At 35.0% G+C, this 24,896-nt stretch overlaps 18 protein-coding genes across 18 annotated transcripts; 8 read left to right on the top strand and 10 right to left on the bottom strand.

The window, feature by feature from the left end:
• Positions 1–725: 725 nt before the first annotated feature.
• Positions 726–1,004, bottom strand: LOC112940306 (auxin-responsive protein SAUR21-like). Its single transcript, XM_069291545.1, has one exon. It carries the CDS (start codon positions 1,002–1,004, stop codon positions 726–728), a length of 279 nt encoding a protein of 92 aa, XP_069147646.1.
• A 519-nt stretch (positions 1,005–1,523) lies between these two features.
• Positions 1,524–2,148, top strand: LOC101244732 (auxin-responsive protein SAUR68). The gene has a single exon (XM_004250177.5). The coding sequence runs from the start codon at positions 1,585–1,587 to the stop codon at positions 2,029–2,031; it is 447 nt and encodes a 148-aa protein (XP_004250225.2). The 5' UTR covers positions 1,524–1,584; the 3' UTR covers positions 2,032–2,148.
• A 655-nt stretch (positions 2,149–2,803) lies between these two features.
• On the bottom strand, positions 2,804–3,369 carry LOC101244440 (auxin-responsive protein SAUR21-like). Its single transcript, XM_004250176.5, has one exon. The coding sequence runs from the start codon at positions 3,351–3,353 to the stop codon at positions 2,976–2,978; it is 378 nt and encodes a 125-aa protein (XP_004250224.3). The 5' UTR covers positions 3,354–3,369; the 3' UTR covers positions 2,804–2,975.
• A 400-nt stretch (positions 3,370–3,769) lies between these two features.
• Positions 3,770–4,401, top strand: LOC138339500 (auxin-responsive protein SAUR68-like). Its single transcript, XM_069291144.1, has one exon. The coding sequence runs from the start codon at positions 3,837–3,839 to the stop codon at positions 4,281–4,283; it is 447 nt and encodes a 148-aa protein (XP_069147245.1). The 5' UTR covers positions 3,770–3,836; the 3' UTR covers positions 4,284–4,401.
• An 846-nt stretch (positions 4,402–5,247) lies between these two features.
• On the bottom strand, positions 5,248–5,932 carry LOC101243847 (auxin-responsive protein SAUR21-like). The gene has a single exon (XM_010314421.4). It carries the CDS (start codon positions 5,885–5,887, stop codon positions 5,411–5,413), a length of 477 nt encoding a protein of 158 aa, XP_010312723.3. The 5' UTR covers positions 5,888–5,932; the 3' UTR covers positions 5,248–5,410.
• Positions 5,933–6,200: 268 nt separating this feature from the next.
• On the top strand, positions 6,201–6,873 carry LOC138339501 (auxin-responsive protein SAUR68-like). Its single transcript, XM_069291145.1, has one exon. It carries the CDS (start codon positions 6,307–6,309, stop codon positions 6,751–6,753), a length of 447 nt encoding a protein of 148 aa, XP_069147246.1. The 5' UTR covers positions 6,201–6,306; the 3' UTR covers positions 6,754–6,873.
• A 1,559-nt stretch (positions 6,874–8,432) lies between these two features.
• Positions 8,433–8,867, top strand: LOC138339673 (auxin-responsive protein SAUR68-like). The gene has a single exon (XM_069291544.1). The coding sequence runs from the start codon at positions 8,433–8,435 to the stop codon at positions 8,865–8,867; it is 435 nt and encodes a 144-aa protein (XP_069147645.1).
• Positions 8,868–9,895: 1,028 nt separating this feature from the next.
• LOC138339672 (auxin-responsive protein SAUR21-like) lies at positions 9,896–10,174 on the bottom strand. Its single transcript, XM_069291543.1, has one exon. The coding sequence runs from the start codon at positions 10,172–10,174 to the stop codon at positions 9,896–9,898; it is 279 nt and encodes a 92-aa protein (XP_069147644.1).
• A 499-nt stretch (positions 10,175–10,673) lies between these two features.
• Positions 10,674–11,318, top strand: LOC138339502 (auxin-responsive protein SAUR68-like). The gene has a single exon (XM_069291146.1). The coding sequence runs from the start codon at positions 10,755–10,757 to the stop codon at positions 11,199–11,201; it is 447 nt and encodes a 148-aa protein (XP_069147247.1). The 5' UTR covers positions 10,674–10,754; the 3' UTR covers positions 11,202–11,318.
• A 1,212-nt stretch (positions 11,319–12,530) lies between these two features.
• On the bottom strand, positions 12,531–12,965 carry LOC101268244 (auxin-responsive protein SAUR68-like). The gene has a single exon (XM_004250171.5). The coding sequence runs from the start codon at positions 12,963–12,965 to the stop codon at positions 12,531–12,533; it is 435 nt and encodes a 144-aa protein (XP_004250219.1).
• A 1,559-nt stretch (positions 12,966–14,524) lies between these two features.
• Positions 14,525–15,202, bottom strand: LOC101268825 (auxin-responsive protein SAUR68-like). Its single transcript, XM_004250173.5, has one exon. It carries the CDS (start codon positions 15,089–15,091, stop codon positions 14,645–14,647), a length of 447 nt encoding a protein of 148 aa, XP_004250221.2. The 5' UTR covers positions 15,092–15,202; the 3' UTR covers positions 14,525–14,644.
• Positions 15,203–15,465: 263 nt separating this feature from the next.
• LOC138339499 (auxin-responsive protein SAUR21-like) lies at positions 15,466–16,150 on the top strand. The gene has a single exon (XM_069291143.1). It carries the CDS (start codon positions 15,511–15,513, stop codon positions 15,985–15,987), a length of 477 nt encoding a protein of 158 aa, XP_069147244.1. The 5' UTR covers positions 15,466–15,510; the 3' UTR covers positions 15,988–16,150.
• An 846-nt stretch (positions 16,151–16,996) lies between these two features.
• LOC101244143 (auxin-responsive protein SAUR68-like) lies at positions 16,997–17,648 on the bottom strand. The gene has a single exon (XM_019210976.3). The coding sequence runs from the start codon at positions 17,559–17,561 to the stop codon at positions 17,115–17,117; it is 447 nt and encodes a 148-aa protein (XP_019066521.2). The 5' UTR covers positions 17,562–17,648; the 3' UTR covers positions 16,997–17,114.
• A 392-nt stretch (positions 17,649–18,040) lies between these two features.
• On the top strand, positions 18,041–18,599 carry LOC138339498 (auxin-responsive protein SAUR21-like). Its single transcript, XM_069291142.1, has one exon. The coding sequence runs from the start codon at positions 18,045–18,047 to the stop codon at positions 18,420–18,422; it is 378 nt and encodes a 125-aa protein (XP_069147243.1). The 5' UTR covers positions 18,041–18,044; the 3' UTR covers positions 18,423–18,599.
• An 864-nt stretch (positions 18,600–19,463) lies between these two features.
• Positions 19,464–19,910, bottom strand: LOC101267955 (auxin-responsive protein SAUR68-like). Its single transcript, XM_004250170.3, has one exon. The coding sequence runs from the start codon at positions 19,908–19,910 to the stop codon at positions 19,464–19,466; it is 447 nt and encodes a 148-aa protein (XP_004250218.1).
• A 380-nt stretch (positions 19,911–20,290) lies between these two features.
• On the top strand, positions 20,291–20,886 carry LOC101267669 (auxin-responsive protein SAUR21-like). Its single transcript, XM_004250169.5, has one exon. It carries the CDS (start codon positions 20,316–20,318, stop codon positions 20,712–20,714), a length of 399 nt encoding a protein of 132 aa, XP_004250217.3. The 5' UTR covers positions 20,291–20,315; the 3' UTR covers positions 20,715–20,886.
• Positions 20,887–21,549: 663 nt separating this feature from the next.
• Positions 21,550–22,210, bottom strand: LOC101267371 (auxin-responsive protein SAUR68-like). Its single transcript, XM_004250168.5, has one exon. It carries the CDS (start codon positions 22,110–22,112, stop codon positions 21,666–21,668), a length of 447 nt encoding a protein of 148 aa, XP_004250216.2. The 5' UTR covers positions 22,113–22,210; the 3' UTR covers positions 21,550–21,665.
• A 1,239-nt stretch (positions 22,211–23,449) lies between these two features.
• Positions 23,450–23,896, bottom strand: LOC101267078 (auxin-responsive protein SAUR68-like). Its single transcript, XM_004250167.5, has one exon. The coding sequence runs from the start codon at positions 23,894–23,896 to the stop codon at positions 23,450–23,452; it is 447 nt and encodes a 148-aa protein (XP_004250215.1).
• Positions 23,897–24,896: the final 1,000 nt, after the last annotated feature.

Raw genomic sequence — 24,896 nt, 5'->3', positions numbered from 1 at the left:
GCATGAGTATGTTCTAATCAGGCTTTGCTGAAGTATCTGCATTAGGGTGGCAGAGATGAGAGACAACGGCATCTGAAGTATTGCAGGGCTTGTCTTCTAAGTTAGCATCCTGTGTGAACATTTTGTGGTATCTTCAGAAGCAATTAGGTGATAAAACAAGTCTTGAAATCTAAAATGAAGACTCAAGTATGATATTAGAACAACTAAAGACATACTTAACTCTAGATGATGATATAAGAATGAACAAGTAACACATAATCTTGAGAAATGCACAGAAAAAGGAAAACTTTTTGCACTGTGTATATATAAGTTTATGAATCCAAAAGTTTATACAAGTATATATTAGGCCTCATTGCTTCTCATACTTGGAATTAAGGGCATCCTACAAAATTTAATGCCTCAAGTCTATGATAAAGCAGATGACTTCGTTCCGTTACTTATCACAGATGCCATTCTTATTCAGCTAAATTATACTTTCTTGGATGTGCTAGTTTGCACAACACTGTGAAACTGTTGTATATGGAGGCTTAATTATTTTAGTAGATAAACTTTAAAAAAATAAGGGAGAGATTAATTAGAAATAACACTTCTGCTATTCATAAATTGATCATGGAAACAACTTCTATAGATTCTTGTGTTTCTGAACTATACAATAAAAGTTCTCTCTAAGTCCTACTACTACTTTACAAAATTTCTGTGCAAGAGAATTTGCAGTTTGATACAATTCATCGTCTCAAGCGGGATGTGAGATCAACAAACACATCTTCTTTGCAAGGTATTGTTAGACCGCCCATTGGATGATCGAAGCCACACTGTTCTTCAGCTTGAGTTAACAAGTCTTGAAACGAAGGCTGGCTCAAGTATGATATAGGCACGATGAATCTCTTCTTCTGGCTCTCTCCTACATATACTGCACAATGTCCTTTTGGAACACCTCCGGAATTTGAAAACCTCCTCAATATTCTAGTACCTTGAACAAGGGGACTGATCAGTTTGATAGCCATAGTGAGATACTTTATTTAACTTCAGATGATGAGTTCAAAGGATTTTGAGAAGCACACACCAATGAGACTTGTGTTTTGCATAAAATGATTTCTATATATGTGTAAATATACGAAGTTAGTGGTAAGTTTCATCTCAAAATTTAATGGCCACTGGTGAGAGACAATGGCACATGAAGTTCCACATGGCTTTGTTGAAGAACAACACTAGGCCCCAATGGAGTTGATGCAAAGATGGAAATCTAAAGGTCACCTATCTACATGACAAAGAAGAGAGAAGAACATGGTTTTGCTTCTCACCTGCAATTGTTCATTTAATTGTTTCAAATAATATGGCATTGCTGAGAAATACCATTTATAAACTTATCTTCTTTTGTTTTCAAACTTAGCTTCATCCACAAATTTTAGGCCCCATATCAACATGGCTAACAGGCATCTAACATGGTTTTGCCTAACAAACTTATCAGATCTTCTTGTATAAATAAGCCCTCTTTCATGAGCCTTTTCATCATCAAACACAAGCATTATCAATTCAACCATCAAAGGTCTCTAAATTTCTTATTTCCAATCTTCTAGAAAGAAAATGACAATGATTAGTACCAAGAAACTCATCAAAATGGCTAGGAAATGGCAGAAATTTGCAGCCATGCAGAGGAAGAGGATTTCATTTCCAAGAAATGTCAGCGACGCAGATAGTTGCAGTATGTCTCCATCGTCTACGGTTGAAAAAGGCCATTTTGTAGTATATACAGTCGATCAAGCACGTTTTGTCATTCCATTGGTTTACCTTGAAAATGAGATCATTAGGCAACTCTTGAACATGTCTGAAGAAGAATTTGGGCTGCTGAATGGTGGTCCTATTACATTACCCTGTGATTCAGCCTTCATGGACTACATCATTTTGCTAATCAAGAAAGGCATAACTGCTGGAGATCTTCACAATGCATTGCTCCTATCAATTCCTTCTTCTTGCTGTTCGACTTCTTCTTTGCACCGAGAAAGTGGAAACCAACAGCTTTTTGTCTGTTGAGTCATAATACATGCTAGCTGAAAATAGTTTTTTTAGATAGGGCATACACTGATGAACACAATTGTAAAGCTGTTCATACAAATTGAATATTATTTTATCAAGAGAAAATTTATCATATCCACAGCTTTCTTTTTTACATTTGGTGATGAGAAGACTTAAACAATCTAATCCTCCATTGGTACCTCTTATGTATTAACACTACTTTTTTTATCCCACGCATTTCACTTACTGCAGTACCTCCTTGATCGAATGAGGTCTAATGATCAATCAATCAAATATGCCTCCTTTTATGTATATGCATTAGTATCTTAAGTATAGCAGGGCTTGTCTTCAAAGTTTGCATCCGGTGTAAAAATTTTGTTGTATTTTCAGAACCAGTCAGGTGACATACAATATGAGCTAACAAATCTTGAAATATAAAGGAAGACTCAAGTATAATATTAACTGCAGACGTTCTTTCAAGATATGATTTTCGAGAAATGCACAGAAAAATGAAGTTTTTGCAGTGTGCATGAACAAGTTGATGAACAAGTCTTACACTATACTGGTTGAATACTAGGCCTCATTGCTTCTCAATTCTCATAACTTGGAATCAAGGACATCCTAAAAATTTAAAACCTCAAGTATAGATAAAGCTGATGACTTGGTTCAGCTAAGTAATTTCTTGTTACTTATCACAAACGATACTTTCTAAGATGCGATAGTTTGATCCACACAGTGCAATTTTTAATGAATAACAGCATTGTTTTAGAAAATGTAAACAAAATAGTGATAATAAGAAAAAACACTTCTGCTATTCATAAATTGATCATGGAAACAAATTCTATTGATTTTGTGTTTCTAAACTATACAGTAAAACTTCCTCTTTAAATCTCCTATTTGTAGTATCTAAGTCTACTAATTTACAAAATTTCTATGCAAGAGACTTTGCACTTTGATACTACTCATGATCTCAAGCGGGATGTGAGATCAACAAACACGTCTTCCTTGCAAGGTATTGTTAGACCACCCATTGGATGATCGAAGCCAAACTGTTCTTCAGCTTGAGTTAACAAGTCTTGAAATAAAGGCTGGCTCAAGTAAGATATTGGCACGATGAATCTCTTCTTCTGGCTCTCTCCCACATATACTGCACAATGACCTTTAGGAACACCCATGGAATTTGAAAATCTCCTCAAGATTCTTGTACCTTGAATAAGGGGACTCATTTTGATACCCATAGTGAGACTCTTTTGTAACTTCAAATGATGACTTTGAAGAAAGAATGAAGGATTTTGAGAAATACACAGCAAGTGAGACTTGTGTTTTGCATAAAAAAGCATTCTATGTGTGTGTATATATACAAAGTTAGTGGTAAATTTCATATCCAAGTTTAATGATGAAGAGGAATTGGTGGCCACTAGTGAGAGACATTGGCACATGAAGCTTCACATGGTTTTGCTTACTCTATTATCATTAAGTATTCAGACAGGAATGTGTAGAAGAATGACATTAGGCCCCTCTTTTATTTGAAATAAAATCCACAAGAATCGATGATTTGATGCCTAGATGGAAATCTAAATGTCACCAATCTACATGACAAAGAAGAGAGCAGAACATGGTTTTGTTTCTCAAATTATTGCCATTGCTGAGAAATACCAAGTAGGCCAACAGGCATCAGCACATGGCTTTGCCTAACAAACTTATCAGCTCAACTTGTATAAATAAGCCTTCTTTCTTGAGCCTTTTCATCATCAAACACAAGTGTTATCAATTCAGCCACCAAACGTCTCTAAATTTCTTATTTCCAATCTTCCGAAAAGAAAATGGCAATGATTAGTACCAAGAAACTCATCAAAATGGTTAGGAAATGGCAGAAGTTTGCAGCTATGCAGAGGAAGAGGATTTCATTTTCAAGAAATGGCAGTGAAGCAGATTATTGTGGTACGTCTTCATCGTCTATAGTTGAAAAAGGACATTTTGCAGTATATACAGCTGATCAAAAGCGTTTCATGATTCCCTTGGTTTATCTTGAAAATGAGATCATTAGGCAACTTTTAAACATGTCTGAAGAAGAATTTGGTCTTCCGAGTGGTGCTCCTATTACATTACCTTGTGACTCAGCCTTCATGGACTATATCATTTCGCTAATAAGGAAAAGCGTAACTTCCGGAGATCTTCACAAAGCATTGATCCTATCAATTCCTTCATTTTGTTGTTCGACTTCTTCTTTGCACCGAGAAAGTGGAAACCAACAGCTTCTTGTTTGTTGAGTCATAATCAACATTTAGCAAAATGTTGTTTTAGATAGGGCATAGAATGAAGAACACAATTGTAAAGCGCATCATACAGATTGAATATATTTACCATATCCATGGCTTCACTTTTCAATTTGGTTATTAGAAGTCCTAACAATGTGTATCTACTTTGTTCTAATCACATCCGTTTTATCTTTCAACTGAAATAAGTTCTCTAGAACTAGTACACTTGCTAAATCTCGCTTTTTATCTTAAAACAGTCATACAAATTTTTAACTATATAAGGACAATTGACAAAAACCAGAAGTAATGTTGAGTGTAACAACAACACAACTAAATCTTAGTCTTATCTAATCAATATTACATTATACGGATCTTTTTCGTTCATTTTTCATTTTCACGGCTAAGTTCTCCAACAGATTGTTTAATGGAAGGACCAAGCACTTCAACATCAAGTTTTATTTCTTGAGGGAAGTGCAGAAGAATGATGAAGTGGTTTTACTCTGTTGCAAATCAGAGATTTAAGCGGCGAACATTTATACCAAGTCATTTCGTATCAGCAGATTCAAATTTCTTAGAGAAAAATTGGGAGTTTGCAGCTCGTGATCTAGGAGAAGATGTTCCTTTATTTATTTAATCAGCTTGAAGATCAATAAACTGTGTTCTTCCGGTTTAGTTCATCTTGCTATTTTAATATCAAACAACAACAAGAAACAAATAATCTTGAAAAAAGAACAGAAAAGGAAATATTTTGGCACAATACATGTTATGGTAAGTCTCACATCCAAAAGTTCAGTAGTCGAGACTCGAGACAAATTAGGTGGAGCTGGTGAGAAAAAATTCAAATAACATTCTTATTCCGCTAAATGGTACTTTTTTCGATGTGCTAGTTTGTGCCACATACTGCAACTGTTGCAAGCTGGGGCTTAATTATTTTGTTTGCGCCGAATTGTTATAGAAAATACTACCACAATAGTGATTATCAGAACCAGTACTTTTTCTATTCATGAATTGATCATTGAAGAAATTTCTAGTTTCTTGTGTTTCTGAACTATACAGTGGATTTTACTCTTTCTAATATCTAAGTCCTACTACTACTTTACAAAATTTCTTGTGCAAGAGAATTTGCACTTTGATACGATTCATGATCTCAAGCGGGATGTGAGATCAACAAACACGTCTTCTTTGCAAGGTATTGTGAGACCGCCCATTGGATGATCGAAGCCAAACTGCTCTTCAGCTTGACTTAACAAGTCTTGAAATAAAGGCTTGCTCAAGTAAGATATTGGTACAACAAATCTCTTCTTCTGGCTCTCTCCTACATATACAGCACAATGTCCTTTGGGAACACCTCTGGAATTTGAAAACCTCCTCAAGATTCTAGTACCTTGAACAAGGGGACTCATTTTGATACCCATTGCGAGATACTTTTGTAACGTCAAATGATGAGTGAAAAAGAAAAGGAATGAAGTATTTTGAGTAATACTCAGCAAGTGAGACTTGTGTTTTGCATAGAAAAACTTTCTATGTGTATATACAAAATTAGTGGTAAGTTTGATATTCAAATAAAATGTGAAAGAGAATTTGGTGGCCACTGGTGATGAGAGACAATAGCACATGAAGCTTCACATGGCTTTGCTTACCATGTTATTGTCAAGTGTTCAAACAATAAATTAGGCCCCAATTTTATTTTACAGAAACCCTCAAAATAAAATCGATAAGGATTGATGAATTTGATGCAACGATGGAAATCTAAGGGTCACCTATCTACATGACAAAGAAGAGAGAAGAACATGGTTTTGCTTCTCACCAGCAATGAAGAAACTTATCGTCTTTTGTATTCAAACTTAGTTTCATCCACAAACTCAAGGCCCCATCAGCACATGGCTTTGCCTAACAAACTTATCAGCTCCTCTTGTATAAATAATCCAACTTTCATGAGCCTTTTCATCACCAAGCACAAGCAATATCAATTTAGCCATCAAAAATCTCTAAATTTGTTATTCACTTTCTTGGTTTTAATCTTCTAGAAAAGAAAATGACGATGCTTAGTACTAAGAAACTCATCAAAATGGCTAGGAAATGGCAGAAATTTGCATCCATGCAGAGGAAGAGGATTTCATTTCCAAGAAATGTTATTGACGCAGATAGTTGCAGTATGTCTTCATCGTCTACAGTTGAAAAAGGCCATTTTGTAGTATATACAGTCGATCAAGCCCGATTTGTCATTCCATTGGTTTACCTTGAAAATGAGATCATTAGGCAACTCTTGAACATGTCTGAAGAAGAATTTGGGCTGCCGAGTGGCGGTCCTATTACATTACCCTGTGATTCAGCCTTCATGGACTACATCATTTTGCTAATCAAGAAAGGCATAACTGCTGGAGATCTTCACAAAGCTTTGCTCCAATCAATTCCTTCTTCTTGCTGTTCGACTTCTTCTTTGCACCAAGAAAGTGGAATCCAACAGCTTCTTGTTTGTTGAGTCATAATCAACATGCTAGCTGAAAATAGTTTTTTAGATAGGGCATACACTGATGAACATTATTGTAAAGCACATCATACAGTTTAATGAATATTATTTTATCACAGAAAATTTACCATATCCACTGCTTTCACTTTTACATTTGGTTATGAGAAGACTTGACAATATAATCCTCTATTGGTACCTCTTATATATATTAACACCACTTTGTTTATGGCAAGTATTTCACTTACAACAGTACCTTTTTGATTGAATAAGGTCTAAATGATCAATAAATCAACTATACATACTGTTAACTGTACCAGCTGAAACTAGTACATTCTATAAAAACCAGAATTTACTGCAACACAAGACGTACTGTTAATTATACCAGCTAAACCTTATCACTTAAGTACGCATTGGCTCTAAGAGTTTAATTTTGACAACTCTGTTTCATGTTTGGTTTAACAGTTATACTTGTTGAAGAACAATACAGGCGGCCTCGTTGCTTCTCATGACTTGGAATCAAGGAGACCCTTAAATGATAGGCAATTTAAGCATATGTACATTATGTAATTTCCAGTGAGTTATTGCAACTGTTGATCTTAGTTACTTTGCTCAGCATAAAGATTAGAAAGAATTGTTTAGGAAAATATTATGAAAAAGGATTAATCAGAAGTAGAACTTTTGCTATTCATAAATTGATCATGAAATATTTTTCTTGGTTCTTGTGTTTCTGCGCTATACAGTGAATTTTCCTATTTCTAATATCTAAGTCCTATAACTACTTTGCAAAATTTAATGTGCAGGAGAATTCATGATCTCCTCAAGTGGGAAGTGAGATGAACGAACACGTCCTCTTTGCAAGGTATTGTGAGACCACCCATTGGATGATCGAACCCAAAATGTTCTTCAGCTTGAGCTAACAATTCTTTAAATAAAGGCTGGCTCAAGTATGATATTGGTACAACGAATCTCTTCTTCTGGCTCTCTCCTACATATACTGCACAATGTCCTTTGGGAACACCTCCGGAATTTGAAAGCCTCCTCAAGATTCTAGTACCTTGAATAAGGGGACTCATTTTGATACCCATAGTGAGATACTTTTGTAACTTCAAATGATGACTTAAAAGAAAGAATAAAGGACTTTGAGAAATACACAGCAGTTGAGATTTGTGTTTTGTGTAAAAATCTCTCTGTGTATATATACAAAGTTAGTGGTATGTTTCATATCCATTTTTAATGGTGAAGAGAATTTGGTGGCCAATTGTGAGAAACATTGGCACATGGTTTTGCTTACTCTATTATTATCATCAAGTATTCACACAATAAATTTGTAGAAGAACGACATTAGACCCCGCTTATATTTGAAATAAAATCCACAAGAATCAATGAAGGTCACCTATCTACATGACAAAGAAGAGAGCAGAACATGGTTTTGCTTCTTACCAGTAGGCCTAGTTGATTAAAGGAAGAGACTTATCTTCTTTTATTTTCAAACTTAGCTTCATCCACAAAATTTAGGCCCCATATGATCATGGCCAACAGGCATCAGCACATGACTTTGTTTGACAAGCTTATTCGCTCAACTTGTATAAATAAGCCCTCTTTCATGAGCCTTTTCATCATCAAACACAAGCATTATCAATTCAGCCATCAAAGGTCTCTAAATTTCTTGTTTTCAATCTTCCGAAAAGAAAATGGCAATGATCAGTACCAAGAAACTCATCAAAATGGTCAGGAGATGGCAGAAGTTTGCAGCCATGCAGAGGAAGAGGATTTTATTTCCAAGAGATGACAGTTGTAGTTCATCCTCATCGTCTATAATTGAAAAAGGACATTTTGTAGTCTATACAATTGATCAAAGGCGCTTCATGATTCCCTTGGTTTACCTAGAAAATGAAGTCATTAGGCAACTGTTGAACATGTCTGAAGAAGAATTTGGGCTTCCGAGTAGTGGCCCTATTACATTACCTTGTGATTCAGCCTTCATGGACTACATCATTTCACTAATCAAGAAAGGCGTAGCTGCTGGAGATCTTCACAAAGCATTGCTCCTCTCAATTCCTTCAACTTGCTGTTCAACTTCTTCTTTGCACCAAAAAAGTGGAAACCAACAGCTTCTTGTTTGTTGAGTCATAATCAACATGCTAGCTCAAAATAGTGTTAGATAGGGCATAGACTGAAGAACACAATTGTAAAGCACATCATACAGATTGAATGTTATTTTTTACCATATCTGCAGCTTCCACTTCTACAATTGGTTATGAGATGACTTAACAATCTAATCCTCGATTAACAACACTTTTTGTTTATTTCAAGCATTTCACTTACTGCTGTACCTCCTTGATCAAATAATGTTTAAGTGATTGAAATTTTGACTCTAAGGAGATCAATCAATCAACTATTCTAATCAAAGTATCAAACTTAGCTGAAGTATTGCAGGGCTTGTTTTTTAATTAAGTTATCATCCAGTGTGAAGCAATTAGGTGATAAAACAATATGAGCTAACAAGTCTTGAAATCTAAAGGCAGACACAAGTATGATATTAGAACAACTAAACACATCCTTAAAATTCCTCTTCTTGAAAAATGTACATAAAAAGGAAAGCTTTTTGCGCTGTGTTCTGCTCAAATACTTTGTGTGTGTGTGTATACAAGTTTATCGCAGGTTTCACATCCAAAAGTTTAGTAGTCAAGACAAGTAAAGATGTGCTATTAGTATCCTAGTATTTAAACAGTAAACTTGTTAAGTATTAGGCCCCATTACTTCTCATAACTTGGTATCAAGGACATCCTAAAAAATTTAAAGCCTGAAGAACAGATAAAGCTGATGAGAAACTTGGTTCCGCTACGTAATTTCTTGTTACTTATCACCGATGCCATTCTTATTCTGCTAAATTATACTTTCTTGGATGTGCTAGTTTGCACCACACAAGTGAAACTGTTGTATATGGAGGCTTAATTATTTTGTTTAGCAGATAAGCTTTAAAAAAAATAAGGGAGAGATTAATTAGAAATAACACTTCTGCTATTCATAAATTGATCATGGAAACAACTTCTATAGATTCTTGTGTTTCTGAACTATACAATAAAAGTTCTCTCTAAGTCCTACTACTACTTTACAAAATTTCTGTGCAAGAGAATTTGCAGTTTGATACAATTCATCGTCTCAAGCGGGATGTGAGATCAACAAACACATCTTCTTTGCAAGGTATTGTTAGACCGCCCATTGGATGATCGAAGCCACACTGTTCTTCAGCTTGAGTTAACAAGTCTTGAAACGAAGGCTGGCTCAAGTATGATATAGGCACGATGAATCTCTTCTTCTGGCTCTCTCCTACATATACTGCACAATGTCCTTTTGGAACACCTCCGGAATTTGAAAACCTCCTCAATATTCTAGTACCTTGAACAAGGGGACTGATCAGTTTGATAGCCATAGTGAGATACTTTATTTAACTTCAAATGATGAGTTCAAAGGATTTTGAGAAGCACACACCAATGAGACTTGTGTTATGCATAAAATGATTTCTATATATGTGTATATATACGAAGTTAGTGGTAAGTTTCATCTCAAAATTTAATGGCCACTGGTGAGAGACAATGGCACATGAAGTTCCACATGGCTTTGTTGAAGAACAACACTAGGCCCCAATGGAGTTGATGCAAAGATGGAAATCTAAAGGTCACCTATCTACATGACAAAGAAGAGAGAAGAACATGGTTTTGCTTCTCACCTGCAATTGTTCATTTAATTGTCTCAAATAATATGGCATTGCTGAGAAATACCATTTATAAACTTATCTTCTTTTGTTTTCAAACTTAGCTTCATCCACAAATTTTAGGCCCCATATCAACATGGCTAACAGGCATCTAACATGGTTTTGCCTAACAAACTTATCAGATCTTCTTGTATAAATAAGCCCTCTTTCATGAGCCTTTTCATCATCAAACACAAGCATTATCAATTCAACCATCAAAGGTCTCTAAATTTCTTATTTCCAATCTTCTAGAAAGAAAATGACAATGATTAGTACCAAGAAACTCATCAAAATGGCTAGGAAATGGCAGAAATTTGCAGCCATGCAGAGGAAGAGGATTTCATTTCCAAGAAATGTCAGCGACGCAGATAGTTGCAGTATGTCTCCATCGTCTACGGTTGAAAAAGGCCATTTTGTAGTATATACAGTCGATCAAGCACGTTTTGTCATTCCATTGGTTTACCTTGAAAATGAGATCATTAGGCAACTCTTGAACATGTCTGAAGAAGAATTTGGGCTGCTGAATGGTGGTCCTATTACATTACCCTGTGATTCAGCCTTCATGGACTACATCATTTTGCTAATCAAGAAAGGCATAACTGCTGGAGATCTTCACAATGCATTGCTCCTATCAATTCCTTCTTCTTGCTGTTCGACTTCTTCTTTGCACCGAGAAAGTGGAAACCAACAGCTTTTTGTCTGTTGAGTCATAATACATGCTAGCTGAAAATAGTTTTTTTAGATAGGGCATACACTGATGAACACAATTGTAAAGCTGTTCATACAGATTGAATATTATTTTATCAAGAGAAAATTTATCATATCCACAGCTTTCTTTTTTACATTTGATGATGAGAAGACTTAAACAATCTAATCCTCCATTGGTACCTCTTATGTATTAACACTACTTTTTTTATCCCACGCATTTCACTTACTGCAGTACCTCCTTGATCATACTTGAGCCAGCCTTTATTTCAAGAATTGTTAGCTCAAGCTGAAGAACATTTTGGGTTCGATCATCCAATGGGTGGTCTAACAATACCTTGTAAAGTAGTAGTAGGACTTGGAGAGAACTTTTATTGTATAGTTCAGAAACACAAGAATCTATAGAAGTTGTTTCCATGATCAATTTATGAATAGCAGAAGTGTTATTTCTAATTAATCTCTCCCTTATTTTTTTTAAAGCTTATCTGCTAAACAAAATAATTAAGCCTCCATATACAACAGTTTCACTTGTGTGGTGCAAACTAGCACATCCAAGAAAGTATAATTTAGCAGAATAAGAATGGCATCGGTGATAAGTAACAAGAAATTACGTAGCGGAACCAAGTTTCTCATCAGCTTTATCTGTTCTTCAGGCTTTAAATTTTTTAGGATGTCCTTGATACCAAGTTATGAGAAGTAATGGGGCCTAATACTTAACAAGTTTACTGTTTAAATACTAGGATACTAATAGCACATCTTTACTTGTCTTGACTACTAAACTTTTGGATGTGAAACCTGCGATAAACTTGTATACACACACACACAAAGTATTTGAGCAGAACACAGCGCAAAAAGCTTTCCTTTTTATGTACATTTTTCAAGAAGAGGAATTTTAAGGATGTGTTTAGTTGTTCTAATATCATACTTGTGTCTGCCTTTAGATTTCAAGACTTGTTAGCTCATATTGTTTTATCACCTAATTGCTTCACACTGGATGATAACTTAATTAAAAAACAAGCCCTGCAATACTTCAGCTAAGTTTGATACTTTGATTAGAATAGTTGATTGATTGATCTCCTTAGAGTCAAAATTTCAATCACTTAAACATTATTTGATCAAGGAGGTACAGCAGTAAGTGAAATGCTTGAAATAAACAAAAAGTGTTGTTAATCGAGGATTAGATTGTTAAGTCATCTCATAACCAATTGTAGAAGTGGAAGCTGCAGATATGGTAAAAAATAACATTCAATCTGTATGATGTGCTTTACAATTGTGTTCTTCAGTCTATGCCCTATCTAACACTATTTTGAGCTAGCATGTTGATTATGACTCAACAAACAAGAAGCTGTTGGTTTCCACTTTTTTGGTGCAAAGAAGAAGTTGAACAGCAAGTTGAAGGAATTGAGAGGAGCAATGCTTTGTGAAGATCTCCAGCAGCTACGCCTTTCTTGATTAGTGAAATGATGTAGTCCATGAAGGCTGAATCACAAGGTAATGTAATAGGGCCACTACTCGGAAGCCCAAATTCTTCTTCAGACATGTTCAACAGTTGCCTAATGACTTCATTTTCTAGGTAAACCAAGGGAATCATGAAGCGCCTTTGATCAATTGTATAGACTACAAAATGTCCTTTTTCAATTATAGACGATGAGGATGAACTACAACTGTCATCTCTTGGAAATAAAATCCTCTTCCTCTGCATGGCTGCAAACTTCTGCCATCTCCTGACCATTTTGATGAGTTTCTTGGTACTGATCATTGCCATTTTCTTTTCGGAAGATTGAAAACAAGAAATTTAGAGACCTTTGATGGCTGAATTGATAATGCTTGTGTTTGATGATGAAAAGGCTCATGAAAGAGGGCTTATTTATACAAGTTGAGCGAATAAGCTTGTCAAACAAAGTCATGTGCTGATGCCTGTTGGCCATGATCATATGGGGCCTAAATTTTGTGGATGAAGCTAAGTTTGAAAATAAAAGAAGATAAGTCTCTTCCTTTAATCAACTAGGCCTACTGGTAAGAAGCAAAACCATGTTCTGCTCTCTTCTTTGTCATGTAGATAGGTGACCTTCATTGATTCTTGTGGATTTTATTTCAAATATAAGCGGGGTCTAATGTCGTTCTTCTACAAATTTATTGTGTGAATACTTGATGATAATAATAGAGTAAGCAAAACCATGTGCCAATGTTTCTCACAATTGGCCACCAAATTCTCTTCACCATTAAAAATGGATATGAAACATACCACTAACTTTGTATATATACACAGAGAGATTTTTACACAAAACACAAATCTCAACTGCTGTGTATTTCTCAAAGTCCTTTATTCTTTCTTTTAAGTCATCATTTGAAGTTACAAAAGTATCTCACTATGGGTATCAAAATGAGTCCCCTTATTCAAGGTACTAGAATCTTGAGGAGGCTTTCAAATTCCGGAGGTGTTCCCAAAGGACATTGTGCAGTATATGTAGGAGAGAGCCAGAAGAAGAGATTCGTTGTACCAATATCATACTTGAGCCAGCCTTTATTTAAAGAATTGTTAGCTCAAGCTGAAGAACATTTTGGGTTCGATCATCCAATGGGTGGTCTCACAATACCTTGCAAAGAGGACGTGTTCGTTCATCTCACTTCCCACTTGAGGAGATCATGAATTCTCCTGCACATTAAATTTTGCAAAGTAGTTATAGGACTTAGATATTAGAAATAGGAAAATTCACTGTATAGCGCAGAAACACAAGAACCAAGAAAAATATTTCATGATCAATTTATGAATAGCAAAAGTTCTACTTCTGATTAATCCTTTTTCATAATATTTTCCTAAACAATTCTTTCTAATCTTTATGCTGAGCAAAGTAACTAAGATCAACAGTTGCAATAACTCACTGGAAATTACATAATGTACATATGCTTAAATTGCCTATCATTTAAGGGTCTCCTTGATTCCAAGTCATGAGAAGCAACGAGGCCGCCTGTATTGTTCTTCAACAAGTATAACTGTTAAACCAAACATGAAACAGAGTTGTCAAAATTAAACTCTTAGAGCCAATGCGTACTTAAGTGATAAGGTTTAGCTGGTATAATTAACAGTACGTCTTGTGTTGCAGTAAATTCTGGTTTTTATAGAATGTACTAGTTTCAGCTGGTACAGTTAACAGTATGTATAGTTGATTTATTGATCATTTAGACCTTATTCAATCAAAAAGGTACTGTTGTAAGTGAAATACTTGCCATAAACAAAGTGGTGTTAATATATATAAGAGGTACCAATAGAGGATTATATTGTCAAGTCTTCTCATAACCAAATGTAAAAGTGAAAGCAGTGGATATGGTAAATTTTCTGTGATAAAATAATATTCATTAAACTGTATGATGTGCTTTACAATAATGTTCATCAGTGTATGCCCTATCTAAAAAACTATTTTCAGCTAGCATGTTGATTATGACTCAACAAACAAGAAGCTGTTGGATTCCACTTTCTTGGTGCAAAGAAGAAGTCGAACAGCAAGAAGAAGGAATTGATTGGAGCAAAGCTTTGTGAAGATCTCCAGCAGTTATGCCTTTCTTGATTAGCAAAATGATGTAGTCCATGAAGGCTGAATCACAGGGTAATGTAATAGGACCGCCACTCGGCAGCCCAAATTCTTCTTCAGACATGTTCAAGAGTTGCCTAATGATCTCATTTTCAAGGTAAACCAATGGAATGACAAATCGGGCTTGATCGACTGTATATACTACAAAATGGCCTTTTTCAACTGTAGACGATGAAGACATACTGCAACTATCTGCGTCAATAACATTTCTTGGAAATGAAATCCTCTTCCTCTGCATGGATGCAAATTTCTGCCATTTCCTAGCCATTTTGATGAGTTTCTTAGTACTAAGCATCGTCATTTTCTTTTCTAGAAGATTAAAACCAAGAAAGTGAATAACAAATTTAGAGATTTTTGATGGCTAAATTGATATTGCTTGTGCTTGGTGATGAAAAGGCTCATGAAAGTTGGATTATTTATACAAGAGGAGCTGATAAGTTTGTTAGGCAAAGCCATGTGCTGATGGGGCCTTGAGTTTGTGGATGAAACTAAGTTTGAATACAAAAGACGATAAGTTTCTTCATTGCTGGTGAGAAGCAAAACCATGTTCTTCTCTCTTCTTTGTCATGTAGATAGGTGACCCTTAGATTTCCATCGTTGCATCAAATTCATCAATCCTTATCGATTTTATTTTGAGGGTTTCTGTAAAATAAAATTGGGGCCTAATTTATTGTTTGAACACTTGACAATAACATGGTAAGCAAAGCCATGTGAAGCTTCATGTGCTATTGTCTCTCATCACCAGTGGCCACCAAATTCTCTTTCACATTTTATTTGAATATCAAACTTACCACTAATTTTGTATATACACATAGAAAGTTTTTCTATGCAAAACACAAGTCTCACTTGCTGAGTATTACTCAAAATACTTCATTCCTTTTCTTTTTCACTCATCATTTGACGTTACAAAAGTATCTCGCAATGGGTATCAAAATGAGTCCCCTTGTTCAAGGTACTAGAATCTTGAGGAGGTTTTCAAATTCCAGAGGTGTTCCCAAAGGACATTGTGCTGTATATGTAGGAGAGAGCCAGAAGAAGAGATTTGTTGTACCAATATCTTACTTGAGCAAGCCTTTATTTCAAGACTTGTTAAGTCAAGCTGAAGAGCAGTTTGGCTTCGATCATCCAATGGGCGGTCTCACAATACCTTGCAAAGAAGACGTGTTTGTTGATCTCACATCCCGCTTGAGATCATGAATCGTATCAAAGTGCAAATTCTCTTGCACAAGAAATTTTGTAAAGTAGTAGTAGGACTTAGATATTAGAAAGAGTAAAATCCACTGTATAGTTCAGAAACACAAGAAACTAGAAATTTCTTCAATGATCAATTCATGAATAGAAAAAGTACTGGTTCTGATAATCACTATTGTGGTAGTATTTTCTATAACAATTCGGCGCAAACAAAATAATTAAGCCCCAGCTTGCAACAGTTGCAGTATGTGGCACAAACTAGCACATCGAAAAAAGTACCATTTAGCGGAATAAGAATGTTATTTGAATTTTTTCTCACCAGCTCCACCTAATTTGTCTCGAGTCTCGACTACTGAACTTTTGGATGTGAGACTTACCATAACATGTATTGTGCCAAAATATTTCCTTTTCTGTTCTTTTTTCAAGATTATTTGTTTCTTGTTGTTGTTTGATATTAAAATAGCAAGATGAACTAAACCGGAAGAACACAGTTTATTGATCTTCAAGCTGATTAAATAAATAAAGGAACATCTTCTCCTAGATCACGAGCTGCAAACTCCCAATTTTTCTCTAAGAAATTTGAATCTGCTGATACGAAATGACTTGGTATAAATGTTCGCCGCTTAAATCTCTGATTTGCAACAGAGTAAAACCACTTCATCATTCTTCTGCACTTCCCTCAAGAAATAAAACTTGATGTTGAAGTGCTTGGTCCTTCCATTAAACAATCTGTTGGAGAACTTAGCCGTGAAAATGAAAAATGAACGAAAAAGATCCGTATAATGTAATATTGATTAGATAAGACTAAGATTTAGTTGTGTTGTTGTTACACTCAACATTACTTCTGGTTTTTGTCAATTGTCCTTATATAGTTAAAAATTTGTATGACTGTTTTAAGATAAAAAGCGAGATTTAGCAAGTGTACTAGTTCTAGAGAACTTATTTCAGTTGAAAGATAAAACGGATGTGATTAGAACAAAGTAGATACACATTGTTAGGACTTCTAATAACCAAATTGAAAAGTGAAGCCATGGATATGGTAAATATATTCAATCTGTATGATGCGCTTTACAATTGTGTTCTTCATTCTATGCCCTATCTAAAACAACATTTTGCTAAATGTTGATTATGACTCAACAAACAAGAAGCTGTTGGTTTCCACTTTCTCGGTGCAAAGAAGAAGTCGAACAACAAAATGAAGGAATTGATAGGATCAATGCTTTGTGAAGATCTCCGGAAGTTACGCTTTTCCTTATTAGCGAAATGATATAGTCCATGAAGGCTGAGTCACAAGGTAATGTAATAGGAGCACCACTCGGAAGACCAAATTCTTCTTCAGACATGTTTAAAAGTTGCCTAATGATCTCATTTTCAAGATAAACCAAGGGAATCATGAAACGCTTTTGATCAGCTGTATATACTGCAAAATGTCCTTTTTCAACTATAGACGATGAAGACGTACCACAATAATCTGCTTCACTGCCATTTCTTGAAAATGAAATCCTCTTCCTCTGCATAGCTGCAAACTTCTGCCATTTCCTAACCATTTTGATGAGTTTCTTGGTACTAATCATTGCCATTTTCTTTTCGGAAGATTGGAAATAAGAAATTTAGAGACGTTTGGTGGCTGAATTGATAACACTTGTGTTTGATGATGAAAAGGCTCAAGAAAGAAGGCTTATTTATACAAGTTGAGCTGATAAGTTTGTTAGGCAAAGCCATGTGCTGATGTCTGTTGGCCTACTTGGTATTTCTCAGCAATGGCAATAATTTGAGAAACAAAACCATGTTCTTCTCTCTTCTTTGTCATGTAGATTGGTGACATTTAGATTTCCATCTAGGCATCAACTCATCGATTCTTGTGGATTTTATTTCAAATAAAAGAGGGGCCTAATGTCATTCTTCTACACATTCCTGTCTGAATACTTAATGATAATAGAGTAAGCAAAACCATGTGAAGCTTCATGTGCCAATGTCTCTCACTAGTGGCCACCAATTCCTCTTCACCATTAAACTTGGATATGAAATTTACCACTAACTTTGTATATATACACACACATAGAATGCTTTTTTATGCAAAACACAAGTCTCACTTGCTGTGTATTTCTCAAAATCCTTCATTCTTTCTTCAAAGTCATCATTTGAAGTTACAAAAGAGTCTCACTATGGGTATCAAAATGAGTCCCCTTATTCAAGGTACAAGAATCTTGAGGAGATTTTCAAATTCCATGGGTGTTCCTAAAGGTCATTGTGCAGTATATGTGGGAGAGAGCCAGAAGAAGAGATTCATCGTGCCAATATCTTACTTGAGCCAGCCTTTATTTCAAGACTTGTTAACTCAAGCTGAAGAACAGTTTGGCTTCGATCATCCAATGGGTGGTCTAACAATACCTTGCAAGGAAGACGTGTTTGTTGATCTCACATCTCGTTTGAGATCATGAATCGTATCAAAGTGAAAATTCTCTTGCACAAGAAATTTTGTAGATTAGTAGACTTTAGATTTTAGAAAGAGGAGATTTAGAGAGGAAGTTTAATTTACTGTATAGTTCAGAAACACAAAATCAATAGAAATTGTTTCCATGATCATTTATGAATAGCAGAAGTGCTTTTTCTTATAATCTCTACTTTGCTTATATTTTCTAAAACAATGCTGTTATTCATTTAGAATTGCACTGTCATGTGGAGCAAACTAGCCCATCCAAGAAAGTATCGTTTTAGCGGAATGAGAATGATAACTGTGATAAGTAACAAGAAATTACGTAGCGGAACCAAGTCATCAGCTTTATCAATACTTGATGCTTTAAATTTTTAGGATGTCCTTGATTCCGAGTTATAAGAATTGAGAAGCAATGAGGGCTACTGTTCAACAAGTTTAGTGTCTGTATATTTGGATAAACTCTTAGATGTAAGACTTGCCATAAACTTTTAGATGTAAGACTTGCCATAAAACTTTCCTCTTCTGTGCATTTCTCAAGATTATGTGTTACTTATTCATTCTTTTAACATCAGTTAGCGTTAAGGACGTCCACAGTTGTTTCAGTATCATACTTGAGTCTTCCCCTAGATTTCAAATTTAGCTCATAGTGTTTTATCACCTAATTGCTTCTGAAGATACCATAAAATGTTCACACAGGATGCTAACTTAGAAGACAAGCCCCGCGATACTTTATCAAAGCCTGATTACAACATACATAAAATTAGGCATAGTTGATTGATTGATCATTTAGACCTTATTTGATGAAGGAGGTACCACAGTAAGTGAAATGCTTGTGATAAACAAAGAGGTGTAATACATAAGTGGTACCAATTCAGGATCAGATTGTTAATTCTACTGATAACCAAATATAAAAGTGAAAACTGTGGATATATATGGTAAATTTTCTGATAGAATAATATTCAATCTGTATGATGTGCTTAACAATTGTGTTCTTCAGTCTATGCCCTATCTAAACACTATTTTGAGCTAGCATGTTGATTATGACTCAACAAACAAGAAGTAGTTTGTTTCCACTTTCTAGGTGTGAATATGAAGTTGAATAGCAACATGAAGGAATTGAGAGGAGCAACGCTTTGTGAAGATCTCCTGCAGTTACACATTTTTTAACTAGCGAAATGATGTAGTCCATGAAGGCTGAATCACAAGGTAATGTAATAGGACCACCAGTCGGCAGCCCAAATTCTTCTTCGGACATGTTTAAAAGTTGCTGAATGGACTCATATTCAAGATAAGCCAAGGGAATCACGAAGCGTACTTGATCGACTGTATATAATACAAAATGGCCTTTTTCAACAATAGAGGATGTGGATGTACTGCAACTGTCTGCATCACTACTATTTCTTGGAAATGAAATCCTCTTCCTCTGCGTGGCTGCAAACTTCTGCCATTTCTTAACCATTTTGATGAGTTTCTTAGTACTGATTATTGCCATTTTTTTTGTTTGGAAGATCAGAAAAAAGAAAGCTATTTAGAGAGGCTTTTGATGGCTGAACTTATAATGCTTGTGCTTGATGATGAAAAGGCTCATGAAAGAGGGCTTATTTATACAAGTTGAGCTGATAAGTTTGTTAAGCAAAACCATGTGCTGATGCCTGTTGGCCTACTTGGTATTTCTCAGCAATGGCAATAATTTGAGAAACAAAACCATGTTCTGCTCTCTTATTTGTCATGTAGATTGGTGACCTTTAGATTTCCATCTCGGCATCAACTCATCGATTCTTGTGGATTTTATTTCAAATAAAAGAGGGGCCTAATGTCATTCTTCTACACATTTCCTGTCTGAATACTTGATGATATATAATAGAGTAAGCAAAACCATGTGAAGCTTCATGTGCCAATGTCTCTCACTGGTGGCCACCAAATCCTCTTCGTATATATACACACACATAGAAAGTTTCACTTGCTGTGTATTTCTCAAAATCTTTCAAGTCATCTTTTGAAGTTACAAAAGAGTCTCACTATGGGTATCAAAATGAGTCCCCTTATTCAAGGTACAAGACTCTTGAGGAGATTTTCAAATTCCTTAGGTGTTCCTAAAGGTCATTGTGCAGTATATGTAGGAGAGAGCCAGAAGAAGAGATTCGTCGTGCCAATATCTTACTTGAGCCAACCTTTATTTCAAGACTTGTTAACTCAAGCTGAAGACCAGTTTGGCTTCGATCATCCAATGGGTGGTCTAACAATACCTTGCAAGGAAGACGTGTTTGTTGATCTCACATCCCGCTTGAGATCATGAGTAGTATCAAAGTGCAAAGTCTCTTGAATAGAAATTTTGTAAATTAGTAGACTTAGATACTAGAAATAGGAGATTTAAAGTGGAAGTTTTACTGTATAGTTTAGAAACACAAAATCAATAGAATTTGTTTCCATGATCAATTTATGAATAGCAGAAGTGTTTTTTCTTATTATCACTATTTTGTTTACATTTTCTAAAACAATGCTGTTATTCATTTAAAAATGCACTGTGTGGATCAAACTATCACATATTAGAAAGTATCGTTTGTGATAAGTAACAAGAAATTACGTAGCTGAACCAAGTCATCAGCTTTATCTATACTTGAGGTTCTAAAATTTTTTAGGATGTCCTTGATTCCAAGTTATGAGAATTGAGAAGCAATGAGGCCTAGTATTCAACAAGTATAGTGTAAGACTTGTTCATAAACTTGTTCATACACACTGCAAAAACTTCCCTTTTCTGTGCATTTCTCAAAAATCATATCTTGAAAGAACGTCTGCAGTTGTTCCAATATCATACTTGAGTCTTCCTTTATATTTCAACATTTGTTAGCTCATATTGGATGTCACCTAATTGGTTCTGAAAATACAACAAATTTTTTACACCGGATGCTAACTTTGAAGACAAGCCCTGCGATACTTAAGATACTAATGCATATACATAAAAGGAGGCATATTTGATTGATTGATCATTTAGACCTCATTGGATCAAGGAGGTACTGCAGTAAGTGAAATGCGTGCGATACAAAAAGTAGTGTTAATACATAAGAGGTACCAATGGAGGATTAGATTGTTAAAGTCTTCTCATGAACAAATGTAAAAGTGAAAGCTGTCTATATGGTAAATTTTCTCTTGATAAAATAATATTCAATCTGTATGAACAGCTTTACAATTGTGTTCATCAGTGTATGCCCTATCTAAAAAACTATTTTCAGCTAGCATGTATTATGACTCAACAAACAAGAAGCTGTTGGTTTCCATTTTCTCGGTGCAAAGAAGAAGTCGAACAGCAAGAAGAAGGAATTGATAGGAGCAAAGCTTTGTGAAGATCTCCAGCAGTTATGCCTTTCTTGATTAGCGAAATGATGTAGTCCATGAAGGCTGAATCACAGGGTAATGTAATAGGACCACCACTCGGCAGCCCAAATTCTTCTTCAGACATTTTCAAGAGTTGCCTAATGATCTCATTTTCAAGGTAAACCAATGGAATGACAAATCGTGCTTGATCGACTGTATATACTACAAAATGGCCTTTTTCAACTGTAGAAGATGAAGCCGTACTGCAACTGTCTGCATCGCTAACATTTCTTGGAAACGAAATCCTCTTCCTCTGCATGGCTGCAAATTTCTGCCATTTCCTAGCCATTTTGATGAGTTTCTTGGTACTAATCATTGTCATTTTCTTTTCTAGAAGATGAAAACAAGAAATTAATTAGAGACGTTTGATGGCTGAATTGATAATGCTTGTGTTTGATGATGAAAGGGTTCAAGAAAGAGGGATTATTTATACAAGTTGAACTGATAAGTTCGTTAGGCAAATCCATGTGCTGATGCCTGTTCGCCACGTTCATATGGGGCCTTAAATTTGTGGATGAATCTAAGTTGAAAATAAAAGATGATAAGTTTCTTCCTTTGTTATCTTTAATCAACTAGGCCTACTTGGTATTTCTTAGAAAAAACCATGTTGTGCTCTCTTCTTTGTCATGTAGATAGGTGACTTCATCAATCCTTGTGGATTTTATTTCAAATAAACGCGGGGCCTAATGTTGTTCTTCTACATATTTACTGTTGATAATGATAGAGTAAGCAAAACCATGTGAAGTTTCATGTGCCATTGTCTCTCACCAGTGGCCACCAAATTCTCTTCATCATTAAATTTGGATATGAAACTTACCACTAAATTTGTTTGTATACATATATAAAGAAAGTTTTTATGCAATACACAAGTCTCGGTTGCTGTCTATGGGTACCAAAATGATTTCCCATACTAGAATCTTGAGGTTTTCAAATTCTGGAGATGTTGCCAAAGGTCATTGTACAGTATATGTAGGAGACAGAAAAAAGTTTTTTAGGCAAGTAATTAAACACCTGTATGCAATCCAAGAAAGTGTCATTTAGCGGAATAAGAATTGACAGTTGCACTAACTAACAGTAAATTACATATACTAAATAGTTGAGCAGAAAACAATGTAGATATGGTTAAATTGCTTAACTACTTAAGGGTGTCCTTGATTCTAAGTCACGAGAAGCAACGAGGCCACCTACTATTGTTCTTCAACAAGTTTCACCGTTAAACGTTTGAATACTTAATTTTTTTCTTGACAGATAAACTTCTTGATGTGAGATTCTCCATTAACTAGCATATACAAAATATTTTAGCAGAACACAATGCAAGAAGCTTTCCTTTTCTGTGTATTTCTCAAAATAATTGCTTTTTTTGTATGTTCTTAGTTCATCATTTAGAATTAAAAGAACATATCTTGAATGAATGAGAATCAAAATTAATCCACTTTGAATGAAGAGTCGATATCTTAGTGGTGTTAATACATAAGAGGTACCAAACGAAGATTAGATTGTTAAGTCTTGTCATAACCAAATGTAAAAGAGAAAGCTGTGGATATGGTAAATTTTCTCTGATTAAATAATATTCATCAAACTGTATGATGTGCTTTACAATAATGCTCATCAGTGTATGCCCTATCTAAAAATCTATTTACAGATAGCATGTTTTATGACTCAACAAACAAGAAGCTGCTGGTTTCCACTTTCTCGGTACAAAGAAGAAGTCGAACAGCAACTAGTAGGAATTGATAGGACCAATGCTTTGTGAAGATCTCCTGCAGTTACGCCTCTGCTCATTAACGAAATGATATAGTCCATGAAGGCTGAATCACAAGGCAATGTAATAGGACCACCACTCGGCAGCCCAAATTCTTCTTCGGACATTTTCAAGAGTTGCCTAATGACTTCATTTTCAAGGTAAGCCAATGGAATGACAAAGCGTGTTTGATCGGCTGTGTATACTACAAAATGTCCTTTTTCAACTATAGACGATGAAGACGTACTACAACTATCTGCATCGCTAACATTCCTTACAAATGAAATCCTCTTCCTCTGCATTGCTGCGAACTTCTGCCATTTCCTAGCCATTTTGATGAGTTTCTTGGTACTAATTATCGCCATTTTCTTTTCCGGAAGATTGAAAACCAGAAAGTAAATAACAAATTTAGAAACTTTTGATGGCTGAACTTATAATGCTTGTGCTTGATGATGAAAAGGCTCATGAAAGAGGGCTTATTTATACAAGTTGAGCTAATAAGCTTGTCAAACAAAGTCATGTGCTGATGCCTGTTGGCTATGATCATATGGGGCCTAAATTTTGTGGATGAAGCTAAGTTTGAAAGTAAAAGATGATAAAGTTTTCTCTTTCTAACTCAGCAATGCCAATAGAAGCAAAACCATGTTCTGTTCTCAATCTTTGTCATGTAGATAGGTGACCTTTAGATTTCCAACTTGGCTACAAAAGCATGTGCCTTTGTCACCAATTTTTTTGACTACCACTAAATATTTGGATATGAAACTTGTATATATATGCACACTGGTCTCCATTCTTTCTTTAGGTCTTTGTATAATTTTTTTAAGTTACAAAGCTGACTAAACTAAATATTTAATACAATTGCTAAAAGGCATGCCACAACTTAATTATCCCTTAAAAATTATTTAATACAAAAATATCCTCTTTAACTTGATCTCATTTCATATTTATGCCCTTCAACTTTGTGTATGCACAAGTAAATTGTTAAACTTGTATAAAATTGAACAAATAGACACAAACGTCTTACATGACATCACTTTAAAGTTTCAAGTACAAAACTATAATGATAATAAAAATACACACTTAAAATATTATATTTTTGGTGAGTTACATATTTTAATTACTAATCGTTTGTGTTTTCTATCTGAAACTATCATCACGATTTATCGAAACACACCTCAAAGCTGAATAAATCAAATATTGAATACAATTGCTAAAAGGCATGCTAAAACTTAATTAGCCCTTAAAAATTGGCATAATACATAATATACCTTTGCACTTGACCTCATTTTACATTAATATCCTCTACCTTTGAGTGTACAGAATTAGACATTTAAACTTGTATAAAATTGAATAAATAGTCACAAA

The sequence above is a fragment of the Solanum lycopersicum genome, chromosome 11 (genome assembly GCF_036512215.1).
Source record: "Solanum lycopersicum chromosome 11, SLM_r2.1".
Classification (NCBI taxonomy): domain Eukaryota; kingdom Viridiplantae; phylum Streptophyta; class Magnoliopsida; order Solanales; family Solanaceae; genus Solanum; species Solanum lycopersicum.
The sequence above is the reverse complement of the archived record's forward strand: the minus strand, read 5'-3'. Positions and strand labels throughout refer to the sequence as shown.